The 26,915-nt window shown below is 42.7% G+C and overlaps 1 protein-coding gene across 2 annotated transcripts in view; it reads left to right on the top strand.

The window, feature by feature from the left end:
- The window catches only part of NEDD9 (neural precursor cell expressed, developmentally down-regulated 9), a 101,294-nt gene that overhangs the window by 69,293 nt on the left and 5,086 nt on the right, over nt 1-26,915 (top strand). For both annotated transcript variants that reach the window (XM_059852454.1, XM_059852446.1), the window contains 3 exons: nt 10,728-11,168; nt 25,446-25,547; nt 26,403-26,504. In XM_059852454.1, coding sequence (XP_059708437.1) covers nt 10,728-11,168; nt 25,446-25,547; nt 26,403-26,504 — 645 coding nt within the window. The remainder of the gene's footprint in view (nt 1-10,727; nt 11,169-25,445; nt 25,548-26,402; nt 26,505-26,915) is intronic.

Consider the following 26,915-nt stretch of genomic DNA (forward strand, 5'->3'; position numbering starts at 1 on the left):
TACTCTCTGAGCATCCATGAAAACAGTGGACATCTGCTGTTAGAGCAGTACTCTGGGCCCTGAAAGGTGCTTTATGCCAAGCCTTCAGTGGCCTTGATCAGACACTCCTCTGGGACTGTACTATGAAAATAACATTTATGGCAGGTATTGAGCAATGTTTATTAAGTCAGGCTACTGCTAAGTAAAGCTGCATGTAGAGGTACTTCTGCCTGTAAATGGCTGCAGCTCTCAGCATCAGTGAAGCTGGGTCACTTTATAGCAGCTCAGAGTGCAGCCTCTGCATATTATTGCCTGATTATCACAGCCTGCACTTGGCAAGTGCCCGTTTTCTTTTGCCTTTTGGTCTAGACATTACAGTAGTGGAAACTGTCTTAATTTTAAGGAGCTCATTTTTCCACAGCAGATTTGGACGTAGTTTGTGTTTGACATGAAACAGGGCTGCTAAAGCTATAGTTCACACTCCTAGAAACACAAGTGCATAGCAGGACAAAAATTGTATATTTTTTTTTGTCTATAGGGATGAGGCAAATTCTTGCCTTTCTATTTTTATGTTGGTTTTGAAAACACTTTCTTCACAGTCAGAGTGGATCAGCCTGCCAGAAAATGAAGAGTAGTAAGAATGGGTTTACTCTACAGGAATGCAAGTCAGCACATTAGAAGCCCTTTCTTAAGAAGGCCTCATCGACAGCAAGGTTGAAAATTTTAGCCATAGCAATACCATAAATTATTTGGTAACAACAAGTCTTGGAAAATTCTGAAGAAGCCTAGGAGTAATTCTCAGTTCTTCCAGCGAATGAGCTGCTTAGCTGAAGACAGAGAGAGGAAGATACAGACCATTAAAAAATCAATTATTCTCTTTTTAAAGAAGTTTCTGATCCAAAGGGTTAAATACAAGACAACCAGAAGTGTGCACTCTGTTTAAGATACAGCTAGCTGTAGGCAGTGTCATGAATACCCTTGTCCTGTGGATTTTACATCCAGTTAAAATGCTTAGGGCAATAAACCAATTTTTACTGCTACAGAAGGGTGTATTTTCAAGCAGATATCTTCTTTTGTTTTCTGTCTCTCTCTTTATACTGCTTTATTTTATTTGCAGCCCAGGAACTGCCCAAACCAATCTCTCACATGATCAAGATCTTACATGATGAAGCTGAAGTTGTGCTTCAGCCTGAGATTGAGCAGAGTACCCAGAGCTGCCTAAAACTCTCCTGCACCTTCACCATCCCTCTTCTCTGGGGTTACACTTATCCAGAAAATGTCAGCTTGCCAAAATTGAGCTGTTTGGGGAGGCTTGTTGACTTTTGGCCACTGCCCTGTAGGATGGAGATGACTCTTACTGGACCTGGCAAACAGCTGCCAGCCAGGCTTGGCTCCCCTGGGATTCTCATTCACAGGCAAGGTGCTACCTGTCCCACCAGCCTGCTGAGGGCTGGAAGGAGCCTGGAAAGAGGAGTTCCTGAGCTTGTTGTTCTTCAGTTAGTTGGACTCCCAGGGCATCCCAAATTGTAGCTGCTGTGTAGTATCCTAGATGATTACACTAAATTGACAGAGTTCCCTTCTAATGAATTTTTTTTTTGAGAGACTTGGGGGAAGGAGAGCATATCCTAGTTCATCTAGGTTCTAGACTTTAAAAAAATAAATTTAAAAAACATACTTTTCAAAGCTGAAGCCATCAAGCAAGTAAGTTGGTGGCAATACTGAGGTCCTGGTCTACATAGCTATGGTTTCTTGACAATCAGGTTGTAATTGTTTCCCCAGAGCCACAGAAGGAAGGGTTAATTTTGGAAGGAGGGTTTGGTTTTTTTTTTTTTGGTTTTTTTTTTTAAGGAAACTTTGTCTGGGAGAAGACTACTCTCAAATGCCAGAAAATGGAAAACTGAGAACTCAAAACACACGTTTTGGGATTCTTTCTTTCCATACTTTTTTTTCCTCCCCCTTCTGCTCTGCTTCTTCAATTCTTTAGCATTTAACATCCGATCTCCTTTCATTAAGTTTTTAATTGCTTGCCTGAGGGAAAGAGGTTAAGTTTTACATCTGCTTTTTGATTCTGATGTACTGTGGTTTAATCACAGTGAGATCATATTTACTCTAAGGGTATTGTTTGCATGCTTGACTTTTTCTTTTTCTTTTTTTTTTTTTTTTCCTCTCTCCCTGTTGATGTCACAAAAGGCACACAGCCCTCAGACAGATTTGAAAAGGCCTTTTAAAGTCATGGAACGAGATCACACCCTTCCTTGGGTGGGGGGAAAGGAAACCGGTTACGAGGGTGAAACATATACAGAAAGCTTAGTGAGTTAGGTGTGGTGGAATTTCCCAAAATATTAATAGATCTTGAAGGTAAGGCAGGGGATGTGGTTTGTATTCCCAGAAAGAGCAAAGAGAGTGCTATTCCGGCACTCCTGTAAAACCCCAGAGCTCAGGGGGAATAAGAGGAATACGTGATGAGCGGATCAGCGCTCTGCCCGACTGTAGATGTTCGTGTCGCACGCCCTGTGTGACGCCTGTGATTGCAGCAGCGCAGGGTGGCTGGTGTGCCAGCCCAGCAGCGCCGTGCTCGGTGCCGGGCTGTTGTCCCGGGCTGTTGTCCCGAAGGAGCATTGTCCCGGCCGCGTCCCTTGCCCGCCGAGCCGGGACCGCCGCGTCCCGCGGGCTGCGCGCTCGGCGCTGCCGCCCGGGAAAGGGAGCGCCCCGCTGGCCGTGAGCTCCTCCTGCTCTGGGCCATCCTCCTGCGGTTTGGGATGCGGTACAGCCCTGGCGGCATCAGAAACGCCTTATTTAACACCTAGGATACTATGTTTCTGTGATTACCTTTGTAATGCCTCTCACCCTCTCTAACTGAAATCAAACTGGGCAAGCCAATAAATCAAAATTCAGTCAACAGATGAAAGAATATCGTCTGAGCAAACAGAGACAGCCTGGGTTGGTTTTTTTTTTTTTTCCCCTTCTTGCCAATGTAGGATTATCATTTTTTTGCTCTCAATAGATACAGAGCCAGAAATCTTTCTTTTCAACTCACTTTTCCATTGGGAAACATCAGGCATAGCAATAAGCTGATGCACTCAGTGCAGAATTGTGAAGTATTTTATTCACACAGGCTGGAGCACCAGTTAGGACCTTTGTTCTAGCCTTCATTTTTCCTTCTTTACTTCCCCCCACACCCACTTTTTCTAGCCTCTTAATTCCTTCTTTCATAGACATGCATTTGGATTCCCTCCCAAGCTGCAGGTTCACTGCTGTGCCTCAGCCTCGCAAACTACTTTGCCAACTACCTACAAAAAAAAAAGGATACACAAATATCTCCTATTTTCTTAAAATTAAGCAGTTGTGGTGCAGCAAAAAACGTTTTCAGACCAGAGCACTATCAGTCTTTCATGTTTTCTGTCAATTTGAATCCCAGTCTTGGGTGAACCAATGGGCCACATCAGCATCTTGGGCAGGAGTGTGAAGTGCCTGAGCCCTACTTGGTCTGCTCACTGCTTGCCCACCCTGCTTGGTGGAGTATTGTGTCTGCAAAAACTAGCTGGGAATATTCCAGAGCATGACAGCCATAATGCCAGCTTTAGCTTAGCCAAGTGTGGTCCTGTAAGAAAGGGAACAATTCCATTTTTCCTCCTTAACTTTCTGTATAACTTGTCTCACTATCAAAAAAAACCAAAGTCCCAGCCAGGGCAAACTCTGAAAATCAGGCCTCTCAGGCAGATAGAGGGGCTGGGACAACTTGGTGGACCACTGAAATAAGGCGCTTGCCTCTCTGCCCTACAGAAAGAAGGTTTTCCACATCTCAACCTCCAGGCAGCTTGGTCTATTTTATCCTGACTAACAGCCTGTGTTCCAGAGATGCACAGGACTAGAGAGTAAGGATACTTAGGGTGGATAAAGACCTCTCCTCCTTATGGCTCTCCTGAATCTCTTGGCTCACAGCTCTCTCATGAGCTGTGAGGCCAGTCTTCCAAATCTGTGCATGGAAAACTGCCTTAATTTCCATCCAGCGGGACTTGAAATTGTTTGGGTGAGCAGTGCTTGACCAGAGAAGCATCTTCACTAAACCAAAAACTTGTGGGTTTTGGTGTTAGAAAGCAAGAGAGTGCCTCAAAAGTAGAACTGTGGGCTTTGTCTGAAGAGTGAACTGAAGCATTACCGTGGAGAGCATTTGCAGCTGGGCTCCTTATTTTGTCCTTAGCTGGGAGAGCCAAGGGAGCTGAGAGTTCCAGAGCCAGGCACAGGCTGGGTGCTCGGGGCCTTTCCCCTGCTGCAGCTGCAGTAGCTGCGACACCCTGCTAGTGCAGGGGCTCTTTGATACGCGCTGTGGTAGCACTTCCTGCCTCTCTGCAGAGCTGTAGGCTTCATCTTGAGCTAAAGAGCAAAAGCCTGCACACAGCTTGTTGCTGGCAATGAGTTGTTTCAGGGCTGCACATGGATGGGGGCTGTTATGGCCAAGTGTTGCCATTTCATAGTCCATTCCCCATATCACTGCCCACAGGGACCTGCCCAGGAACGTACCAGGGCAGCTTTGTGTGTATCAGGCACTGCCTTTGCTGTTCACACTGCCTTCTTCCAGGTTTGAGCAGACGAGCAAAAGACATTTTTCAAAGCTGAATGTCTTATTCAGTGACCTCTGTCAACTTCTGTTAGGTAGCCTTTGTGATAGGTTGGTTGTTATAGCTAGACCTGTTACCTACTGCGCCTCAAGAGTTGCTTTCCTTGCCAACACAGCACAATGAATGCTTTATTTCAGGGGCAGTGACAGTGAGAAATAGAAAAGGAGATGGGAGCTGAAAAGAATCAAAGTTAAACTGTCCAATGACTCTTGCACTGAAACCCTTCTGCCAAAAGGCACAATAGAGCTGAAATTTTCCTCTCTTCTACCAGTCCTGCTTGTATCTCAGAATAAAACTCACTTTTTACAGGGTTTTCAGAATGATCCTTTTATCTCACAGGCAGATCATTACTTTTGGCCCTAATGCAGCCCTACAAGGGTATGTAAATGCTTAAGCTTACTTTGGAATAGCAGTCATTCATTTTTAAGAAATCTAAAAAATGGGAATCTGTATCAACCATATTATGAGATGGATAACTAAAAGTCATCCAACCAAAATTAAACTACTGGTTTGTTCACAGACATTGCCCCCACCTTTCCTTCCTTTGTTCCTCCCTTCCTACTCCCAAGCTAAACATAGGAGAGAAGCTGTTTCTCATTTTAAGAAACAGTTTGCCCAATAATAGAAAAAAGGGGTCCCACCCTCTTTCAGTGAAGAGCAGAGGCAGTTTTCCCAGTCCTGTTTGCACATAAACTCTACACACAGGAAGCAATATTATAAAACAAGACAAAGCCGAACCAAACAATACTCCTCAGCAGCCAAGCACAGAGCAGGATCAGTATCCTCATATTGCACCTCTGAGGGATGCAACAGGAATCCCTTGAGCTTATGGTTGGTTGAACCTTTTCCTCAAGCATTCATTCATTGTGGAGCTGGCTGAGAGGAGTCAATTGGGCAGCCCTGTGCTGGGAGCTTGGCACTGCCTCCCTGGGCCCTTAAAGAGACCATTGTGTTTAATTTGCTAGCATGTCATTTGTTATTCCTGCCTTTGCTTCCATGGCTCTGGGCACCACACACACTCTGGTTACCCACGTCACTGGATGTGTTTACTCTAACAGAAGTCGTAGATGTTTCCACTCCTCTCTTTAACTCTTACCTCTTCCCTCTTCTGCCACTTAGCTTCATCAACAAACACCCACTTCATCCTGCAGACTATGAATTACAGAATTCTGTCAGTTCTCCTCACTGCAGAGAAGGACAGCCAAAACAGGTTGTGATCTTCAAAGTATTTTCATGTGTCTTCATCCAGCTGCAGATGCGTCAGCCGCCAATTGCAACAGGCTAAGGAGAGAGTAGACACCTTTGACAGTTCCGTAACAGACCTCATTTATACAGCTGAATTTGGCATGTAGTTCCTTCAAGACTTGAGAAGAAAAATACTTTACAGAGTCTTACTTTTTTTTAGTTTGGGTTCTGCAAGTAGAACAGCTGACAGTTTTCAGAGCAGCATCTCTTGCTTACTGGGTCATGCATCCTAGGTGCAAAAGAAAGAAAAATCTAAGGCAGAGAATACAAATTGCACCTTTCCAGCTTTTATCTGATGGACTTTAAATGACATTAAAGGAAACCTCAGACAGAAGTTTCAAATCCCAGATTCACTTTACCTAGAGAGAGCCTGAAAGCTTTATTTTTGTCTCAACCAATGTAGAAAGTTGGGACCATGAGCACTGTAATCTGCATTTGATCTTGAGAGTATCCATTTCAGTTCCCTTACTTTTAGACAGTTTCTGACAGAGTCAGCAGAGTCTGCTGAGCCTTTTCCTGCAGTATGCTCCAGCTAAAATCCCCAGGCAGCAGTCATTAGGGTCAGGCTCCCTCTCACTTTGACCTGCTGACAACTGAGATAGCACTTTGCTAAACAGAAGACTGTAAAACTTCCGGTTTTCAGTGATTTTACATAAGATGCTTTCTACTGCGCTTGTGAGCCCAAGCTTAAGAGGAATTTAAGCTTCTTGAGAACAAATGTGGGGTTTTTTTGTTTTGCTTGTACAGAGCATTAACACCATGGGGGCCTGACCCTGGCTTCAGCTTCCAGACATCCCAGTATTGCTAGCAAGGCTTGACACAGAAGCTGAACTGTCTTTCCAATCAACCATTAGCTGTAGAGAAGCACTCATTACTTGAAGCAGGGCTGTCACAACACAGGGAGCTCAGGAGAATGGAGCTGCTGCACAGAGACCACAGGTACTTCTGGATTTTGAAGAGGGCACCACTGCTCCTGTCATGTAGTTAATTTAACTGGACCAAAGGAGAGCAACAGACACTTCCAGTATTAGTCTTACTAAAAGAAGCTGGTAGCTGCCAGTATCTTCATTTTATGAAATGCAGCTGATTTATATAACAAAATTTTTTTCCCTATCTAGCATCAGGTAATTTTTCCCCAGCCTTTACAGAACTTGATTTTGTAGCTCTGCATCTGTTGCCCTCCCTTTTTTTTTTTTTTTTTCTTTTTTTATTGGGAATATAAAGGGACTTCTGTGCAACTTACTAGTTGTGAAAACAAGTTCCAAGACAATTTTCTCCTTTCCCTTTCTCTGTTGCTGATTTGTATAGGAAACAGCCAAGGTTTTTTTAGCATTTAGTGATACAAAAAGGTCACTGCTGTGCTTTTGTCTTCTCATATCAGATCTTAGTGCTTTCTTGATGCCAGTTCTCAGACAGTTGAGTGGACAGATCCATGCCTCTTCAGAGCAAGTCCGATTAATTTTGTGTAACTGTCCCCACTCTCTGAGCGGATGAGACCAATGAGAAGCAGTATTGATGTATGGGCTACAGTGCCCACAGGATCAAAAAAATTAGTCAGATTTGTCAAATCTTTGGAGATAAGGCCCACAGGTGTTGAAAGATGTCTTTGATCAGAACTTCTTTCCCGTGTGTTGAAAAGTAGAGACTACCATTGTGATCACCACAGCAGGTTAAAGGTACCTCTGTGGTTTCCAAAAGCTTTCTTTCTGTGGTCACAATTGCATTTTTCTCAGGGCTGATTCTGCTGACTCGTGAAAGTTACACTGTTTCTGAAGCTCATACTAAGCAATCCTGTGAAGGAAGACTGAAGTCAGGGAAAACACAGAAGGTTTGCTTAGCGGGAGCAGCGCCTTTGCTGCTGGCACCAAGCAACAGGCTTAGTGTTTCTGGTCCCAGTGCTTATTTGGAGGAATATTTTTCCTGCTTCACTGCTCCATCAGTGACTGGTGCTGGTGGCATGGCTCTGGGCTATTTAAAAGGCCTTGGGGAAATGGCTGTGAAACAAGTGGCAACCAATTAGTATAATTCACATAGGGGTGCCTGAGTTAACACCAACAATGAGAATCTGAAGCTATTTGCAGCAAAGAAGTTCCTGAAGCACATCCAGAAAGTGTTAACATGCTGCATGCCAGGTGGTGAGAAGGTCACTGGGACAGAGATAATGAGCAGCTAGAAAAAAAATTCACATGGGAACTTTTATCTGCTCTAATTCTACCACCATTTCAGCTTTGTTCTGAGAATTGCTTTGCTGCAGAAGCTAATCAAGCTTTTCAAATACCTTTAAACACCAAAGTATAGAAGAATACACATTTATCATTGATTTAGCCTGCTTGGTTAGTGCCTCCCCCACCCAGCTGCAATCTTCCTCCTTTAAACAACTCCTCTGTGAAAGTCTTCTTTGAGTTGCACAGGCTCTGGTCCCATTAGTAGATTTCCCCTGTGAAAGACATGCTAGAAAGAAATAAGATAAGAGAAAGATAAGAGGTTGACTTGAATATTCAGATTAGGCAGGGGCTCTTGTTTTCTGAGCTTCAGACTCCACTAAGCAGCCTGGTTGACACAGCAAGAGCATAGAGGTAGTGCTCAAGAAGACACCACTGGTTTTCACTGAGCTTAAAAATTAGTTTTGCAGTCCTGCCAAGGCATGGACAAAAATTGCTCCCTGCTTTATCTATGTTGGGATATCTTGGTGCTGCTGACTGATGAGCTGAGTAGACATACATCAGAGGGAATGGTGGGCCCCAGTGCTGCTGTTTACATGGGAGTTCAGAATGGCAATCCTGCTTTTCCAAGCCAAAGCTTAGTTTATACCAACCTCACTAATGATGCTGATGAAAGGTAAAGTCAGTGTTTCTCATACATTTGAAAGCTGATCTCTCATTCAGGGAAGAGGAAGCTGATCTCGTGCGCCCCATTTCAACACTGCATGTCTTGGGAAATGAAAGTTCACCTACCTTTTATGTGATACCTGAGCTTATTCCCTTTCCATCCACCAGTCAGCCCTGCACACAACCTGCTACACTGAGCAAGGTCAAACTAAAGTCTCTGTCTTGAGGAAGCACAGGAATGATGGGAAAACATCAGTGTGTCAACAGGGAAAGATATAACAAGTGAGGGATGATAAAAAGGAAAAGTTCTGATATGTCCAAGGAGGAGGATAAATATGACAGACAAAAACACTAAACTGTACTTGACACTATTCCTTTGACATAGGAAAGATAAATCTTTAAGGCAGCTGCATATCCTTTTTGGTGGATTAGCACCATTTCAGTTTGTGTACTGCATCCAAATATTTCAGCTTGAACACTTCAGATCCAGGGCTCTGTGTATTTTTCCAAGTGCTTACAATCAGATTATAACCATCTCTGCTGACCGCCTTCACTGAAAGTCAGGCAGTCATGGAGCAATTGTTTCCAATATGTCTGGAAATATCACCCAAGCCAAGAAATTAAATCTTCATGGCCTTTTTGAGGGGTCCAAGAATGTTAGTGCAGACAGCCTGCCTACTTTCCATTGAGTACCTTGGCCAGTTACTCAGAACTGGATGTGCCATAGAGGCCTGCAAAGAAAGAGGAAAGGGAGGTGTTTCCATCTGGGAGAGGAGGTGGTACTTACTAGTAACACATGACAGCCAACAATCTTACATCAACTCAGAGCTGGCTTAAAACTGCATAGCAGGAGTACTGCTGGGAGTAGAACCCCAGCAAGAGAGAAGTCAGGGTAAGCTGCAGAGCCTGCCTGGAACTCTGGGCAAATGCTTGGGGGTAGAGCTGTGTGATGTTCCTTGTGTTTATGGTACTGCTCCACTTGACATAATCAAGCAAAGTGCATCTAAGAGTGCTTAAGCTATGCTGACACGAGTCAAAGACACTCCTTGGCTGCCCAAAGACTCCCCTTAAGTTGCACACAGAGGCTCTTTGTGGTGATGGTTGATTCTTACATTCTTTTAGATGGGCACTGCTTTCCTCATGGCACGGGCATGACCCCGCTTGGGGTCACTGAGCACATTATTTTTTAGAATTATAGTTTTCTCTTGAGCATCTTTCTACGGAAGGTGGACCTCAGAGGAACCATGTTCTTTGAAGTTGTTTTGGAGGAGGTTTTTTTTGTGATGGTGGTTTTGAGGCAGCAGGGGAGGAAGAGTTTTATCTATTAAGCTACTGCTATGCTATGCTGTGTCCCTGAAGAAGTTTGCAGAGAATGAGAAGGCACAAAGCTACATGCAAGGATGAGCATCGCAGCTCAAAACCTGTGATGTTTTGACAGCTTGTATTTTAGGTAGTTTTTCTTACCAGGTGGTCTACAGATCCATCACTTGCAGGTGTCAGCTAAAAAAAGCCAGGCCACTGTCTTTACACTAAATGGGATCTGCACCTCCGCAGAAAGTCTTTTGGGACCCCACAAATGTAAAACTGTTTGGGAAAAATGACTCTGGATTACTCACTCTTTGTGAGTCTTGTTCAGGTTTATTTTTAATGGCTGCTAGCTGGCTGTAGCAGTACACAGAGCACATTTGTAGGGAAATCAGTGTCAAGAGATGAAGGTACAAGCCCCTCATTCACAGGAAGAGCACCTCAGTGCCAGGAGCAGAACTCTCCTGACTTTCTGTCTGTTCAGGTGACTAGGCCGTATAAAGAGCTTCTATCTGACCCACTGTTGCTGGAAAATTTCTCACTAGTGGTATTGCTAATGCATACGCCTCTCATTTTCCCAACTTGGGACAGAGGAATCCTGTGCTGTATGATTTTCCATGTTTTTTTGATTTCCTGCACACTTCTTTTTCAAATTCAGTTCTTATTTCCTATCACTTAGAATGTGCTTGAAGATACAGAAGAATTCTGGCTTGTTTGTTGACTTGCTATTCTTGCCTTTGTTTCTCCACAGAATCTTATGGCAAGGGCCCTCTATGACAATGTCCCTGAGTGTGCAGAAGAGCTGGCCTTCCGCAAGGGAGACATCCTGACGGTGATAGAGCAGAACACCGAGGGGCTGGAAGGATGGTGGCTCTGCTCCCTACACGGCCGGCAAGGCATCGTCCCAGGCAACCGCGTGAAGCTCCTGATCGGTGCCGTGGTACAGGACAGCCCTCCTGGCCAGGATATGCCCAGCTCAGGATGGATGAATCAGCCCTTCAACCACCAAAAGATCTACCAAGTGCCAAGCTCACACCCCTCGGCACGGGACCCTGTCTACCAAGTGCCGCCTTCCCACCAGAATCAGGGAATTTACCAGATACCCACCGGTCACGGTCTGGTGGGACAAGATATTTACCAGGTGCCACCCTCCATGCAGAGGTGTATTGATGGTCCAGCTGTGACTAACAAGGTGCGTGCATTTGCTTTTACTTCATAGATCCAAAGCAGCTCACTTGTGCTGAGAGAAGTATGGGATTCAGGTTCCTCCCAGGCTGAAGCACATTTGGCCTGTGGCACTCTCACATTGTATGTTCAAAAGAGCTGCTGCAGCAAGATGAACTCTCCCACTTATTAATGAACAGTTACATCATCTGCCCAAGTAATTTTTGTGTAATTAAAAATTATATCCTGTTTTGCTGGAGCAGTCCCAGTGGGTCTAAACTACAAAGAGGAATCAGTGATTGATGTGACAAGGGCCATACTTCTAAGAGTGAGGAAACAAGAGGATGATGATAATGAGGGATGTTTTAATACTAAACCTAAACCTTTTAAGAGTGCACTTGATGTTTATCTACACTTAAATTTCTTGGTTGAAAGTGAGAGCTGCAGCAGCTCCATGATGCAGCCATTACTGCATTATTGCATTTTGCAAGGATCCCCCCTTATTCCTGCTGTTCTTAAGTTCTCCCCATCCTCTGCCACTCCCTCATTTTACCTTCACAGGATACCTGCCAGGTACCCTGGTGACTGAAAAGGATTCAGGAAGATACTCAAGGAAGGAAGCATTAGAAAGCCAAAAAGAAATTCTTTCAGTCCCTCCATTCCCAGCTCAACAGCTCCAGATATCAGCATCCTCCTTACCTTTAGAGCTTAAAGCACAGCATTAATATCCAATTTATGTCAGCAGATGATGGCTCTCTCAGGAAGTTCTTTACTGGTTTAAACTTTCATCTGATTTAGTTTGGCAAGATTGTCTGTTTTGTGTTTTTCCCCCACATCACCCACAAGTCAGCCTTTTTCATATCAGGCCTTTGGAAGACATCTTCTAATGCTTTTATTTCCTTGTTATAATTTCATTTTCCTTGATAAGAATAAATGGATTTTTTGTCTTCTGAGCAAGAGAGAAAGATCTGTGAAACCACTCCAAGTCAATTTATAAAGAGGTTTGCTCGCACAGCTTTTCCATAGTTATGCTTTATAGGCTGTGCAGGAAGATAATACAAGAAAATTGCACTTGCTGCACAGGCAGAGATAGGAGCTTTGTTGGAGCAATTACGTGAGTTTTCTTGATAACTCCCATGTATTTTCTCTCATTTCCTTCTTTCCATATAGACTACATTCACTAAAATCTTTTCCAGGATATGCTTTGCCTATCCACAATGGATACCCTCCAAGGTAGTTAGTGAACACTGATAAATAGTCTGTTGATGGGGCAGCAGAGAATAGATCTCATTTTAGGGTATGGCTGCAGGAAACATTTTACAGCACTGTTCAGAGATGCCTCAGCTGTCCAGCTTGGGCACAGGAGATGCACCATACAGCAGATCTGCACTAAAAGTCTGTAGGAAAGCCCAAGGAATTAGTTTGGAATGAGCACTATGTGCCTTCATTTTAGTACCTGACTTGCCTAAATGCTATTAGGATAGTTTGCTTAGCATAATTAATGTGTGTTTCTAGTCCACACAGAAAGAATTTTCCAACTGATAAGAGGTTTCTTCTCCCTCCTCCTACCCTCTCCAGCTCCAGTAAAAATAACAGGACATTCTACATAAACCTGTTGGCTGCTAGGGCTGTATTAAAACCCTTGAAACACTAAGAGACTGAAATCTTTGTTTTAGTCTAAGTTCCTGTTGAGGTACAAAACCCAGAAGCTGTGAAGCACCTGTTTTCTCCAAGTTTCTGCTGAGAAATTTTTCCAGCAACCTTGATTATGAATTTTTCTGAATTCAAGTCACCTTTAGAAAGTTATCTGTTTGTCAGAGTTGAGACTTGTTTTCATTTAATTCCTTGCAACCCATGAAAGGCCAGCTATGCTGCTCTCTGTAAAATAACTAAACATACACATTTATAAAGCATTTGATCCTCAATCAAAGTAAATGCCAACCTGCTTAGCCCTAGCCAATATTTGCTTCTTACTTTAGTCCTGACTTAAATTTATTTAGCCCAAGAGTCCTTAGTCTCAGTATTCATTGTGTTGTTAGTGACTGGCAAACCTCATGGCAGCATCCTGCTTTGACCAGAGGTAGATATGTCTCTTGCTCCTTGGGATTGCTCAGTTCCACACTAAAAGGAACCCATTGGGATTGAATCCATGACAGGCAAGAGACAACCTACTAGTGAAGGTGATGTCTGAGGTAAAACTACTCCATTCTGTGTCATCCCAGTCTTGCTAAGCTGCTTTTTTACAGCTACAGCTGCAACTCTGCTAATGCCTTTGTGAAAGAAAAGCCTAATTAAAGGGAAGCATTTTGGCACTTGTCTCCTTTGTATGAGGAAGCAGTCTGCCCTCCAAATCCTCCTCCTCTAGGGATCAGTAAAAACAATCCTTAATATTAAGAAAAGCTTGTCATCTTGAAGGTTTGATTTGGGGTCTCTTTGCTTTGTCTTCCAAACTGAATAATATCTTTTCTCAGACTTGTGATGCCTGCTTCAAAGGCTTGAATGAGCCACTCTGCCTCCTTCCATCAGCAGAACCAGCTGGTCAGCAAGCTCTGTGTTTTGGTAGCTGTAAGGACCTTGAGGGGTTTTGCTGCAAGTTCTTGCTGTATGCAAATCTTCTCCCTTCCCACAGCAGGAGCTGGAGGAGAAACCTGTGTCCTCTGGACACCATTCTAAGCAAGACCAGCAGCACTTTCTGTGCCATCCCTTTCTGCACGTGTCTGCTTGCTTCTCTTGTGCAAACGTGTGGCTTGGCTGCCATACAGGTTTTGCAGGCAGGGCTTAGGAGCTGCTGTCAGGCAGGAATTGTCTAGCCTGGAGCAGCAGTAAATCAACAGCAGGCATGTTATTAAGCTGTGCTGAGGTAACCCATCTCCTAAGCCAGCAAGGCAGAGCGAGTCAAAAAGGAGTCCTGAGGCAGGTAATTACAGTGATTAATTGATTCTGGCCAAACTGTTTGCTGACAACAGAGCTGTATTGGCTCCCTCTATCAAATAAAAATAGCACCTTCTAGAACTCACTCTACCAATGACAGAGACAAGGAGCTTTAAAATTAGCCTTGGTTAGCCCCAGGCTTTTGCAGCTCTGCTGCAAGTTCAGTCACAAAGCGGTTCCACCCCAAAAAGAGCATCTGAGGAGTGTAAAGAAGTGGAAGCTGTGTCTTAGAATTTATTCCCTCTTTCTGTGCCCTGCAGAGAGAACTTACTCTCTTTTGCTGCAGCCAGCAAAGAACCTTCAGACAAATCTGACATTCAGGAAACCTGGATTTTATCCTTGTCTCAGAATTCTGCATGGTCTTGAGTGGTGCTTTTGCATCTCATCTGCAAAATATGTGGGTTAGTTATGAGGGAACTCATTCTGTACAGATTGCTTTGAGAACATCCTTTGCCAACAGAGCACAAAGATCTTTTGCATCTGATTAATCATTAGCGATTAATCATTAGTTCACACCTAAGCTGTGAAGTAGGGAAAGCTACACATGAAAAGTCACTGCCATAATTTAAACACTCATTTTCTGGTTCTGTGTTTCCTCTAGCTGATCTGTTGTGCTGTCCCTGCCATCCTGAAAATAGCGCTGGCCAAAAAAATTAAGGGCATTATTTCCTTGTTGGAAAACAGCTTCCTGTAGGAACCAATAGCTGTCAGGAGAACTGTTGGTCAAGTAAACTCTGCACAAAACAGAATGAGGCTGATGTTTGTCCAGGGAAGAGACTGCACTGTGGGAGTTACCAGCCCTGAGCTACAGCTCCCACAAGGCACGGACTAACTCAGGCAAATAGAGATGAATGCCAGCTTGGAACAAATCACCTTTTTTGTTCGTTGGTCTGTTTGGACTGGAACGCTGCAGTTCAGAAAACACTCAGATTTATCCACCTTTTAAAAGTGGATAGAGCGGAATAGGGAAGGAACTCATCCTCATCCCCAGCCTGTTTCCAAGTATAAACATGTCCTTGACAAATCAAGGGTTTCACACCCCGCCATCCTACTTTATCAAGAGGTCACTGCCTTCAGCAGGAGGTTTGGGTAAACCACGGCTATGGGAACGGACGTTGTTCCCCGGGTTTTATTTATGTCAGGAGTCATGCCGGTTCAATGCACGCGAAAGTAGAAACACCACCCCGCAAGCAGCACCACCCCGACAATTCTGGCACAGACTTCAGTAGCAGGAGCCAGTTAGCCACATTAGGACATTTTTCCTTCCAATTACACAAGTACTGTCCTAGCTGGGAAGAAACAAATGGCTCCTTATAATGTTAGTTCCAGAAATAAGCCTGCCTTTACACTATTGTATTCTTTTCCTTGCCTATTTTCACATTTATGAAATAAGAAGAGAAAGACATTAAGCACAGTAAAGAGTTGTGTGACAGATTATTTTGTTATCAAAAAGAATGAGATCATATCTAGTGTTTTGCAGTTTGTAGGTAAAATGTATTTACATTCCAAGATAATGTCCCCATTTACCCTCAGGCCTGAAATACCACAGTTTCCTGTGATGGGGTTTCCATAAATGGCCCCAGCAGTGATCATATAGTCCCTCTTTTCTTCTGCTTTCACATTACAAACTCTGCTTTGGGGATTTGTATCCCTCGTAACAAAATATTGCTTCTGTGTTAAAGTGCTGAACACACAGGAAGTTTGCTGAGTGCAGCAGCAATGGTCACACATACCTCAACACTCAGAGCTTGCTTTCACAAAGTGTGCTCTAAAGGATGAAAATATCTCAAGTTAAATGCAAGCTCAGTGGTTAAAACAGCACACAGCTGTTTTCTTGGGCTCGGGAGTTTCCCTTGTAATTTTCCATGTGGCGTTAATAGGAGAACAACCATTTTACTGATAAAAAGTCAATGCAGTTAATCCCTCATCCACAAGGCAGAGTAAGCAGTAGTTAGTCACTGATGTGATTTGTAGAGAAGTATTTCAAGAAAAAGACTGCATTTTATTAGGCTGAGCAAATATATGAGCTCAACATTACTCCTTGTTCCTCCCTGAGCACAGGGCTCTTTTTCATCAGTTCTATTTGTAGACCAGAGGCATGCATTTTCCCCCTGGAGTATCAGAAGAAAAAGGCCAGTCCTGCAGTCTCATCCAATAACTGAGGTTTCCAGGGACACAAATCTGTCTCCCCAAGAGCAGGATCAGACCTTTGCTAATAATAGTAAAACAATAGTAATAGTAACAATAAAAGAAAAATGCAAGCTTGTGGGTTCTTTCTTGGTGGTTTGAAACCTAACTGAACCTTTAGTTATGTCTGAAACAAATCACCAAATTCAGGTAATCTAAATTGCCCTCTAAGTACTAAAAACTAAGCACAGCAGCAGAAAAAAAAAATCCACATGAGTGGAAAACTGATTATTCAGAAAGTGAATCTCATCATAAGGAGGAAGTGTGGTTTCTGGAGATAGGAAATGGGTAGATGAAGAAAGGTTTCTGGCCATCAGAAAATACAGTTCTAGTGAAATCTAAAGTCTTGGCAGGCATTCTATGATTTCTTAAATGTTTTGATTTGGAGGATGACTAATTAGCATCAGAATATGATCACTCCATATGTCTGCATGAAACATTTCAATTTTTCTTTTTTTTATAGCAGTGGCAGTATTGCATACTTTTTTTTTTAACATGAATCTAAATTAATCTTTCTCCCCAAACAGATTGTTAAAATGGGTGCAAAGTGAAATTAAGGTAGCTAAGTTCCCAGGAGACAGGAATCTTCCATGAGCCAGTCTATCCCTAATCCTTAAAAGACAGTAATATATTCCCACTGGGTCTTACCATCACAACTTTTATATAAGCAGTCAGTCCTGACTGAGGTCTGGTTTAAAACAGTTGTGACTGAGGTCTGGCAAAAAAACAATTAGGGATGGAGTTTATATCTATTTAAAAGGTATCTTTGCCTTCCATAAACTTGCCAAAGCAAGCTGTGCTAATCTAAACACCACTTACTACAAGCACTTGTACAGCTGCCCTGAGATACCCATACAGAAATGGAGCCAATACAGCTTGTGAGCCAGAGAGCCTCTACAAATGAAATAAAATCAAATCAAGCTTCTTCCTCATGGAAGGTTTTATTTGCCTCCCTCTCAGAGCAGCGTAGTTCCCAACTTAAATGATTTAGGGGCACTTCCATTGTTTCTGCTCAAGTGTACCTCTGAGAACACTCTGGAACTGAAACTCTCTTTCAATGCTTCGTCTCAACCATTTTTTTGCCCACTGGGAAATGCCGATTCACAAAAACTGAAATTGATGACAGGGAAGGATCTGTTCTGAGAAATGTCTTAAAGGAAGGGAAACAAGAAGTCATGGAAATACCCTGTTACAACAATTCCCAACTGAAGCTTCCCCCCGATCTAGAAATTCAATATAGGAGGAAAGAAATGACAGAAAAAAGATGAAGCACCTCAAAAGAATTAAAATTATTTGTATGAACTGAACCAAACTCGTTTTTGATTGTGAGCCTTTAGGATTTCATGTCATTTACAGCAAAACACACGCTGCCCTATCTGTCTTAACACCTCAAGCATTTTCTTTCTTTCCTGTCCTCTGCCAAACTTGCCCTAAACTTGGGCTTCTGTCTTTGAAAAGAGTCAGTCGTAGTATTATCAGCACAGAAAACAAGCACTGTTTTGCAGTTGGTTCTTCATGTGACAACCTTTTTGAAGTGGGGAGACTAGGCAGACTGGGATGGCCAAAGCAAGATACTCTTTTTTATCATGGACGAGAGACCCAGATGCTGAGGTGCTGAGTTTTGCCACATACTTTTCATTTATTGAAACTGCAGCTCAGACTTAGTCACAGTTTTCCAGAGAATGCTTTAGCAGACACGCATATTTCTCCACTAAAACTTATCACACAATAATTGGGGGGCATTCTTTCTCTGTAAGACCCATCCATAGACATTATTTCAGAGTTCATGACTGTTCTATCACCAGTCCTGTGACACATCAGCTTTTTAGCTCTGTTGGCCAATGCATGCAAAAATGATGATGTCTCTGTCTGCCTAAATATGAGTAATTGTCATAGAGGTGACGTGACACTGGTAAAACTCTTATCAAGAGTTTTGGACAACTGTCTTCTTCACACTCTTTAAAATGCTGATAATTTAATAGTAATGGTATGATTTGCTCATCTTTCTTGTTCTCTTCCTCTCCTCTCAAAAACAGGACATTCTCGGAAGTGTTAGACTGTCTTTAATTACATTTTGTGAGCAAGAATGACTCTTACCAATATCTTGGAAATACCCCTTCCCAGTCAGCCTTGCAATTCAAGGCCAGCCTGTTCACTGAAGCCAGCAGAAATGTTGCTCATAACACAACTGGCAGCAAGCCCTAGAGCTGATGTGAGAGAGAGCGGGATCATGTCACGAAAACATCATCAAATAAAGAAAAAAACATTCCCAGTCAAATCTTGCCAGTGACAAAGCTGTTGAGATATTTTTGTGCTTTGTACAGCTCATTTGGTAAGATCTGGAGATACAGACCTTTTTATCTGTATTTAGTTTGCAATCATGAACATCAGTGAGAAAAAATTCAACACTATCATCTAAAGCTACAGCTAATGCAAGTTCAGCACTATTCCACCACACTTCATAGAGCCCTGTCATTTTATACTAATCAGAGCTTAGAACATTTGTGTAACTCCACTGATTTATTTTTTTTAAAAATTGCTTGCAAAGACTATAAACCTGCACTTCAGATTTAGGAAAAAACCAAAACTTAAAAATATTGTCATGACCCTGCTTTTGTGTACTGATTAATGGAAGAAGTCCTACCAGAAGTTAAAAATTCAGGATTAGGCTAGTTGCAAAGCAGTTGGTTATACCCTTTTCACCAGCAGTGAGGGTTTAAATCCAGGCCAGTTTGTGATGTCACATTTTTTATCTCAAATTTGTTTCACAGCTTGTCCTCTATATCTTCAAGACTCCCAACCCAAAACTCGTGTAATTCTTGTTGAAATAATACAGCCTCAAAATTGTAACATCCATTTTCCTTACATGCTGTTATGGCAGTACCACAGAGGTGTTTTTTAAGACTGGGCATCTACTGGTGAGGCACTCCATAGGCACATTTAAAAGTTTCTGTTTAAATGCCTGAGCCTGAAGAGTTAGGCATTTTTAACACACCATGAGTAAGTGACATCTGGACCTGCTTTAGGTGTTGAGAGCATTTACAGCAGAATCTTCATAGGTGTAGGTCTTGGACAGCAATTGGAGATCCTGCAGGAGAAAATAAGCAGGATTTTTAAAGATAAAAGCAGCATCAAGAAATAAATCTGCTCTGTTTGGGGTAGTATTTGTCATGTGTTCTTATCTTCACACATCTGAGTATTCTAAGAAATCTCAGTGGTGAACACCCCCTCAGAAACAAGCAGAGGTGTCACAACGCCGCATGCTACAGCAGATAACTCGCTCAGCCCAGAAAACCAATACAGCCATTTCTGTCCATTTCCTTTTGCCTGGCAGAGACATTTGGGCCTTAGCACTAGAAACAACTCATAGCTGGGCTGCAAGTCCAGTGCATCAGAAAAAATTCCTCTACAGACTTCCTCCACCCTCTTTTAGCTCGTGAGACTTGATCAAAGCTCTGCAACAGCTCAGTCTTGGCAGAAAATACTGCACCAGAACATTTTATAGTGGCCCAATGTTCATACATTATTTGGATCAAAATAAAGTGCTATGAGTTCATAATCTTAAGACCTGTAGCAACTTACAAACCCAATCATTAATAAGAGTTTCCTTAGCACATGTGAAACTCCAACTTCTTCTTGCTGGCAGCAGGGAAATACACTGTCATTGTATACAGCAAATAAGTAAGTAAAAACATGATTGCCTGGTTTTTTCAAAGCAGGCAACAGAAAGTGATATAGTAGGTATTACTGTCAGGAAATTTATTATCAGTCACTGGAAATCCTGATGCAGCTTGCAGAATACATGAGTGGAAACTCTGTGTGCTTTCTGTAAAAATGACAGTTTTAGCCAGCAAGCCAGGTTCTTTCAAATAGCTAAATTACCTGTGTGTTTTTCAACCCAACCTTCCTTCAGTTCAACTTAGCCACTGAAACTTCCCCAAGGGGAAAAAAATTGCAAAACATTTAAAGAGACACATGTGGCTTCCTAAGTACATGCAGCAGAACAGAAAGAAGGGCTAAGAAGTGGTTCACTGCCTGATCTGACATAATTCCATGGCTTCTGTCACTGCCTTGCAAAAGGCTAGGACTTCATGAGAATAGGGAGTTCTTTTCCCCTTAATTCTCTCTGATTTTTCCCTATATTCTCTTTGTCTGTTTTATGCTTGTTCCAAGCCTAAGAGAGCCCAGGTGGCTGTTACATATCCACTTAATGGGCTCAGCAACAGAATTTCAACAATTAGAGCTTCATGTTAAATTTAAAGAAATAATTTACAACAGTAAACAAGCATGACTTCTTTTTTTTTCATTTCCTTACACTTTGATTCATTTTTCCCACACCCAGGCTTTATGCCAGCCCCCTTCTATGCACCACCACCACCTGGCCTCCTCCAGGGCAGAACTCTTCCCAGGGTAAGCAGTGGATGGCAGCAGCTCATCAGCTGCTGAGCCCTTCCCGTGGGGTGAAGAGGAGAGCATCGTGGGGTGAAATATCTTTTAATACACTTATTTGTCCCAATTTAAAATATATGCCACTTCTTTCCCACCTTCAAAAAGTAATATTTAAAATCTATTTAAGAAGCAGTCAGCAGGCATCACTGGGCTCTCGGGTTGAGAGGCCATACCAGGAAACACCAAGCTGCCCTTTTTAGCTCCCCTCTGCCTGTGGTTTGGGTGGGGCAAGGTGTTGCAGAGGTGCAGTGTACCTCTGATCAGTTCTGCCACCTGTAAAACTCACTTGTTTCCCATCATTCTGCATATCAGGAACTGCAGTTCATGAGAACAGGCCAAATTCTGCCCTCATGGTACATGCCATAAATTCAGAGTAATTTTGTTTGCTTCAGTAGGTTTATTTGCTCTTTGTCCTTGTGAAACAATGTAAACTACAGTGTTGGGTATCTGCTGTAAGCACGAGAATGAGAATGGTCTTCTTGTTGCCGTAGTTAGGAATGTTCTCTGTTGCAGCCTAACATGCCTTTTAATCCTGGAAGAAATAGAATGTTGGTTTTTCCCCCCCCTTATATTTAGGGAAGCGGGATTTAATGAACCACAGGGCTGGATATTTTGTAAAGTACATGCACATTCAGCTCTTTTTTCTTGGTTAGGGACGTGCCATTGGCATGGAATAGGCCCAAGTAATTGCTTTTGGAAGAGCGTGGTCTTCAGAAAGAACAGAACAAACTTTCTGCTCAGTTGTCTTTGTTTTGCGGTACTGAAAGTTTGAAGGCTCATTACATGTTTCAGCAGAGCCAAAGCTGGTCCCTGTTAGCTGCTCTGCACGGATTAAGTGGTTAACAATGTTTTGAGAATGTTGTTGGGCTAGATAGTTTGTGGGAACACCATCTGTTTCCTTTAACACATAAACAAGGAAAATTGCTGGTTTGAAATGCAGGATTATTTTTTATACTTGGGTGACCACAGGCATTCTTAAAAGACAAGAGGTAAAAGGGAAAATAATCCTGACGAGGTATGAAGTGCAATGGCATTTGTTAGAAAATAAATTTGTGAGTGTCAGATGGGGCTGCTGTCCCTGTTCTAGGAGTGGCTAATGTGGAACCTTTCCTTTGCAGTCACCTCCTTCCTTCTGAATTCATCTTCAGAAGTAAACTACCATGAAAAATAAAACCATAAAAAAAATGTTCAGCCATGCATTGGAAGGGCTGAGCATCCCATTCAGAAGCAGCAAGTTAATTTAATATGTTTATGGGTAAATACCAAATTCAAAAGTTAATTCTAAATATCCAAAATTGAATGTTACAGAAGTTACTTCTGTCTCTTCCTCCGACAGTAGAAGCAGCACAACCCCATGTCCTGATGACCCGTATGAGGTCATGAGAGTAAGAGCAAATGCCCCACATTTTCCCTTTGTCAAGTAGTGTGGGCATTCTTTTAATTACTGTTACAAAATGTTTACTCAAGATAAGCATTGGTGATGAGCTTCTTCTGTTCTGAATTGACCAGGAATAAGCAGTCCAGCTTAATGAAAAGCACTGGAAGGAAAGAGGGGTGGAGGTACAACAGGAAATATTCTTGTACTCAGTACAGACCAGATTGTCACCTGCAGGAGATTTTGCTGTGAAATTGCTCGTAACATGTTGTTACTGGATAATAATCCTCCACACAGGAAAATATACCCAAGTCACTGGGAGAAAAAAAGCTGTCTTTCATGTTATCAGCAAACTTTGGTTGTTGCTGGGTATCTTAAAATCATATTTTATGCATTTCATATGACTTTTTCGAAAGCCTAAAGAGAAGCAGACATAAAAGCATCTCATGCATTTTTATTTGAAAAATAAATGCCACCATAAGTAGAGTGCACTGCTAACCACTGCCCTGCAGACACCTCAGGTCTCCTGTCCCCAGTTGCACTTGCAGGCAGGCTCTACTCATGAATACCCAGAATCAAGCATTTTGCACTTTAACCTCTCACTTTCTTTGACAGCAGTTAGACACACCCAGAGCACATTTTTGTTCCAACCAAATAAAGGAGTGACACTGCTTGACCACTGCTTAAGGTCTGGGAAAGAGCAAAAGTGCCTAGATGATATCAAAAGTCCTGCAGTGCTGAGTCAAACTGGTTTCCTTTGTGGTCCATCTAGCTTTAGTGTAGCTTTTTAGGATTGTATCAGCACAGTAAATAAAACCAGCACCCTCGTAGTACTGTAAATCTTTCATATGGCATCTGGTATGTCAGGACTTTTTTGAGAAGTGGGAAAGGCCTCTAAAGATGGGCTACCAGAGTAACTGCAGCTGCATGAAACTCCTGGGTGCAGAGTGAAGGAGAATTTCTCTGCAAGTACTGGGCATGACCAGCTTCTCTTCCATGAATGTTCCAGGCTCCATGGTGCAAGGATATAATCTGTTTTGTGATCAGGGATTCTTGTTACAAAAGCAAAATACCATGTTTACCTGTGAAGATAACAAGTAGTTTTACTTGTGTGTGCTTAGGGACATGACTTAGTGGTGGACTTGGCAGTGGTTGGACTCACTGATCCTAAAGGTCTTTTCCAGCCTTCTGTGATTCTGTGCCTTATTACCTGTGCTGCTTGGATCAACTCCCTTTTTTATATTGGAAGCCTGTGACTTTGTTCATGGAGATCAATTCTGTGAGCAAGAATAGTGGTTGTGTCTTTTATCACAGAATCACAGAAAAACTAGGTTGGAAAAGACCTTTGAGATCATTAAGTCCAACCTGTGACCTAACACCTCCTCATCAATTAAACCATGGCACTGAGTGCCACATCCAGTCTTTTTTTTTAAATGTTCAAGGACAGTGACTCCACCACTTCCTTGGGCAGACCAGTGCCCAATCACTCTTTCAGTGAAGAATTTTTTTCTAACATCTAATCTAAACTTCTGCTGACACAGCTTAAGATTGTGTCCTCTTGTTCTGTCAGTCATTGCCTGGGAGAAGAGATCAACCCCAGCTGGCTACAACCACCTTTCAGGGAGCTGTAGAGAGTGGTAATGTCTCCTCTGAGCCTCCTTTTATCCTGAAGCAGTTTGGTCATTCAGTTTCTGGTGTAGAACAAAACTGAGCAAGTGGGTATAAAAACTTCACACTGAGCAACCAATATCTGTCTTTTTGGAGCCTGACACATCCTGAGTCCTTCATTGTCCCTGTAGGCAGCAAGCAGCAGAGCAAAACTGCAGCAGTGCACCATTCCTCCTGCTTCCAGCGCTGCGTGGGGCCTCTGGCTGCCTGCCATGGACACCCTGTTGTTTCTTTTCCCTGGGAGGGTCAAGCAGTTTCCCAGCATATTAGCAAGCAGCCTAATGCCACTGTGTTCACAGCAGTAGAAGGGCTGGTGGAGATGGGCTACCCAGGAAACAGCCCTTTGTTTTTACTGTACATTGTCCCTTCTCCCAGAGGATCTCTTTAACACACTGAATGACTCATTCAAGCAACTCCATGGTTGTAATTTTGGACCCCTTGGGAGGAACCTCTGAGTAAACATTACTTAAAAGCAAATCCTTCTTTTCTTGACTTGGGTAGAAAGCATTTGACTGGCAGTACACCGCTGGGGGGGGGAAAGGATGCAAAATATATATGGCAAACTATTCTAGTCTGGTCACTGACCCTCACTGGCAGAATAAGCATGAAGAAATGATGTTGATACAAGTTAGAATTTTCTCTGGCAAACAGAATAATCCCAGTACTACATGAGAGTGGCCTGGGAGGGATACTGTCTGGAGTGACCCATTATGGGAAGCTGCCAGTAACTGTAACCTTTGGGTTACAGTATTTATATTTTTTTCTTAGAGCTAAATAGCACCAGCAGAGGTTAAGATGTCAGCATTTCCACTACAAACCCAGTTCTCTTTTGGGGTTAGGTAACATTTCTTTCATACCACACTGTACTGAAATTCTGCTGTTCAGATGCTGTCCAAGACTTAAGGCATTTATTTTTCACCAGATTTTATTTGTAGTTATTATGGTAGTTAATGGTTTACAAAATGTCAGAAAATGTAAAATCTAAGCTTTCTTGTTTTTCAGAAGCTGTTATTGCATTATATACTTCAAGAATGGCTTGACATTTCCCATCTCTTGGCCACTAACATGGATAAACCAAGCAGAGACAGCAAAATTGAATGTCCTGCTTTGGAAGGTTTAAGCTTGGCATTTCTATGTAAAGAATTTCCAAAGCCTCAGCTCACACTCAGTTCCGCAGGATGTTGTGCTATGGAGCACAGTAACATGAGTCCTGCTGGAGTAGCTGGGAAATATCTCTACAAGCAATGGCATAGACTCCCAGAGACTTAACATAGTGTTTTAAGCCTCTGACAAGGAGTGGGGACACCCACAGCTAGTAGGATCAGTGTACACAGCCCTGATCTCAGCGAGGGGGTGGTGCAGCCATCCTATTAGCCCAGACCACCTCTTGTGGTCTGTGCTAATAGGAGGTCAGTGGGAAGAAAGGACAGAGCTCTCAGACCTGCACAGAATCTGTGCTTGCCAAATACATGACATTGTCGAGCACTAGCAAATAGTCATGTCAGGGCTGGTCTGGAAAGAAAAAATGCTGTGTTTGTAGCAGCTAACACTCGTTTAAAATGTTCAGCTCTCAGAAGGGTATGCAGACTGGTGTTACTAACATTGCCAATGATGCATTAATGTTAACAGGATTGGATTGTTACAGAGAGAACATCCTCAGAGATTTAACATTTCCTCTTTTCCCTTTACCCACAGGTAATAACACCAGTCAGGTCAGGACAAGGTTATGTTTATGAATTCCCTTCTAAGCACCAGAAGGATGCCTACGATATCCCCCCCGTTCGCCCTCTCCAAGGGGTAGGTACCAATAAAAGTGCCAGCAAGGCTGACAGAGCACAAAGGGTGATGAATTTCTACCAGACTTTTATAGGCAAGGCAAGTTCTCTCATTTCAGAGAGAAAATATGTTTTAATTAGATGCTGTGGCTTATTCACAGATCACAGACGTTTTTCAAAGTTTTATTTGATGTTGGCTAAGATTTGGCAGCACACCAAACACAAAAGTCCCATTTGTTCTCTCTGTTTTGATCAAAGAGTATATCTAAACAGAATAAACTTGCTGCCTGGGAACCTTTTTTTTCCCTGCACTTTGTTGATGCATAGTTGACAGTAATTCACTCAGTAAGGGTAAAATTACCGCCTAGATGAACAGCTGCTATGCAGGGAGCTGTTTTCACCACCTATTGACTGCACCACGTCACTGAGCTTGAACTTTATCTTTTTTCTGGGGGGCACCCTTAGCAGTGAGTCCCCAGGACCACAGGCTTGTAGAGCGGATGCTGGCAGGACCTGGAACTCAACCACCCTGAATGTAAGGGTGTGATCAGTTCTGGTCACATGTTCACCCCAAGAGGTATCTGCAGTAGACTGACCCTGATTTACCTCTCAGGAGGGAAGTCAGCCTTGACTTCATCTCTCCAGCCTGCTGTCCACACCATTGCCCAGAGGAGACCTAGCAAAGTGCATTTCCTCCTAACTGTCCAAAATTCTAAGCAAATCCAAGATGGTCTCCCAAATGAAAAAAAAAAAAACTAAAGAGCTCTGGTCACGTTCAAACTTTCTGAGAGGAAAGAAAGAAAATATGAAAATCCATCTAATAGCAGAGCTTTCCCTGAGGTGACTTGTTTCTGTAATCAATTTATTCTTTCTTCAGATATATGATATTCCCCCCACATCGGTAAAGGGGCCTGCACTTCCAGTTCCCATGGGAGAAGCAAAAGCCTTAGGAGTGTATGACATACCACCTGCCAAAGGGGTAAGCATTACTCTGTTTCCACAAGATCCTGTATTTTCATGTCTGGCCAAAGACGTGTTCTAACAAGGATACATGTATGATCCTGAAGGAGAAGGAGATTCAGTACTTCAAAAACTTTTAAATTGTTAAAACTGGTAAAGTGAAGCACTGCATCAAAATTAAGGTTATGAACTATAAATTGATAATTAGACCTACATTATCTTTGTGGCAGCATGCTGCCTTTTTGGATTTTGCTGCTTATGGGAATTTGCATCAAGATGAGTGTTAAAAGTGAGATATTAAAACTGACTCTCAGTCACACTTAAGTATCTGACTCTTTGAAAGTCAATAGCAGATCTTCCATCCCAAATGGAAGATGGTAAATATTTCGCTATTCTAGTCAAAGGTTTCATGTTTTGTTTTCTGTGATTC

The sequence above is a fragment of the Haemorhous mexicanus genome, chromosome 1 (genome assembly GCF_027477595.1).
Source record: "Haemorhous mexicanus isolate bHaeMex1 chromosome 1, bHaeMex1.pri, whole genome shotgun sequence".
Classification (NCBI taxonomy): Eukaryota; Metazoa; Chordata; class Aves; order Passeriformes; family Fringillidae; genus Haemorhous; species Haemorhous mexicanus.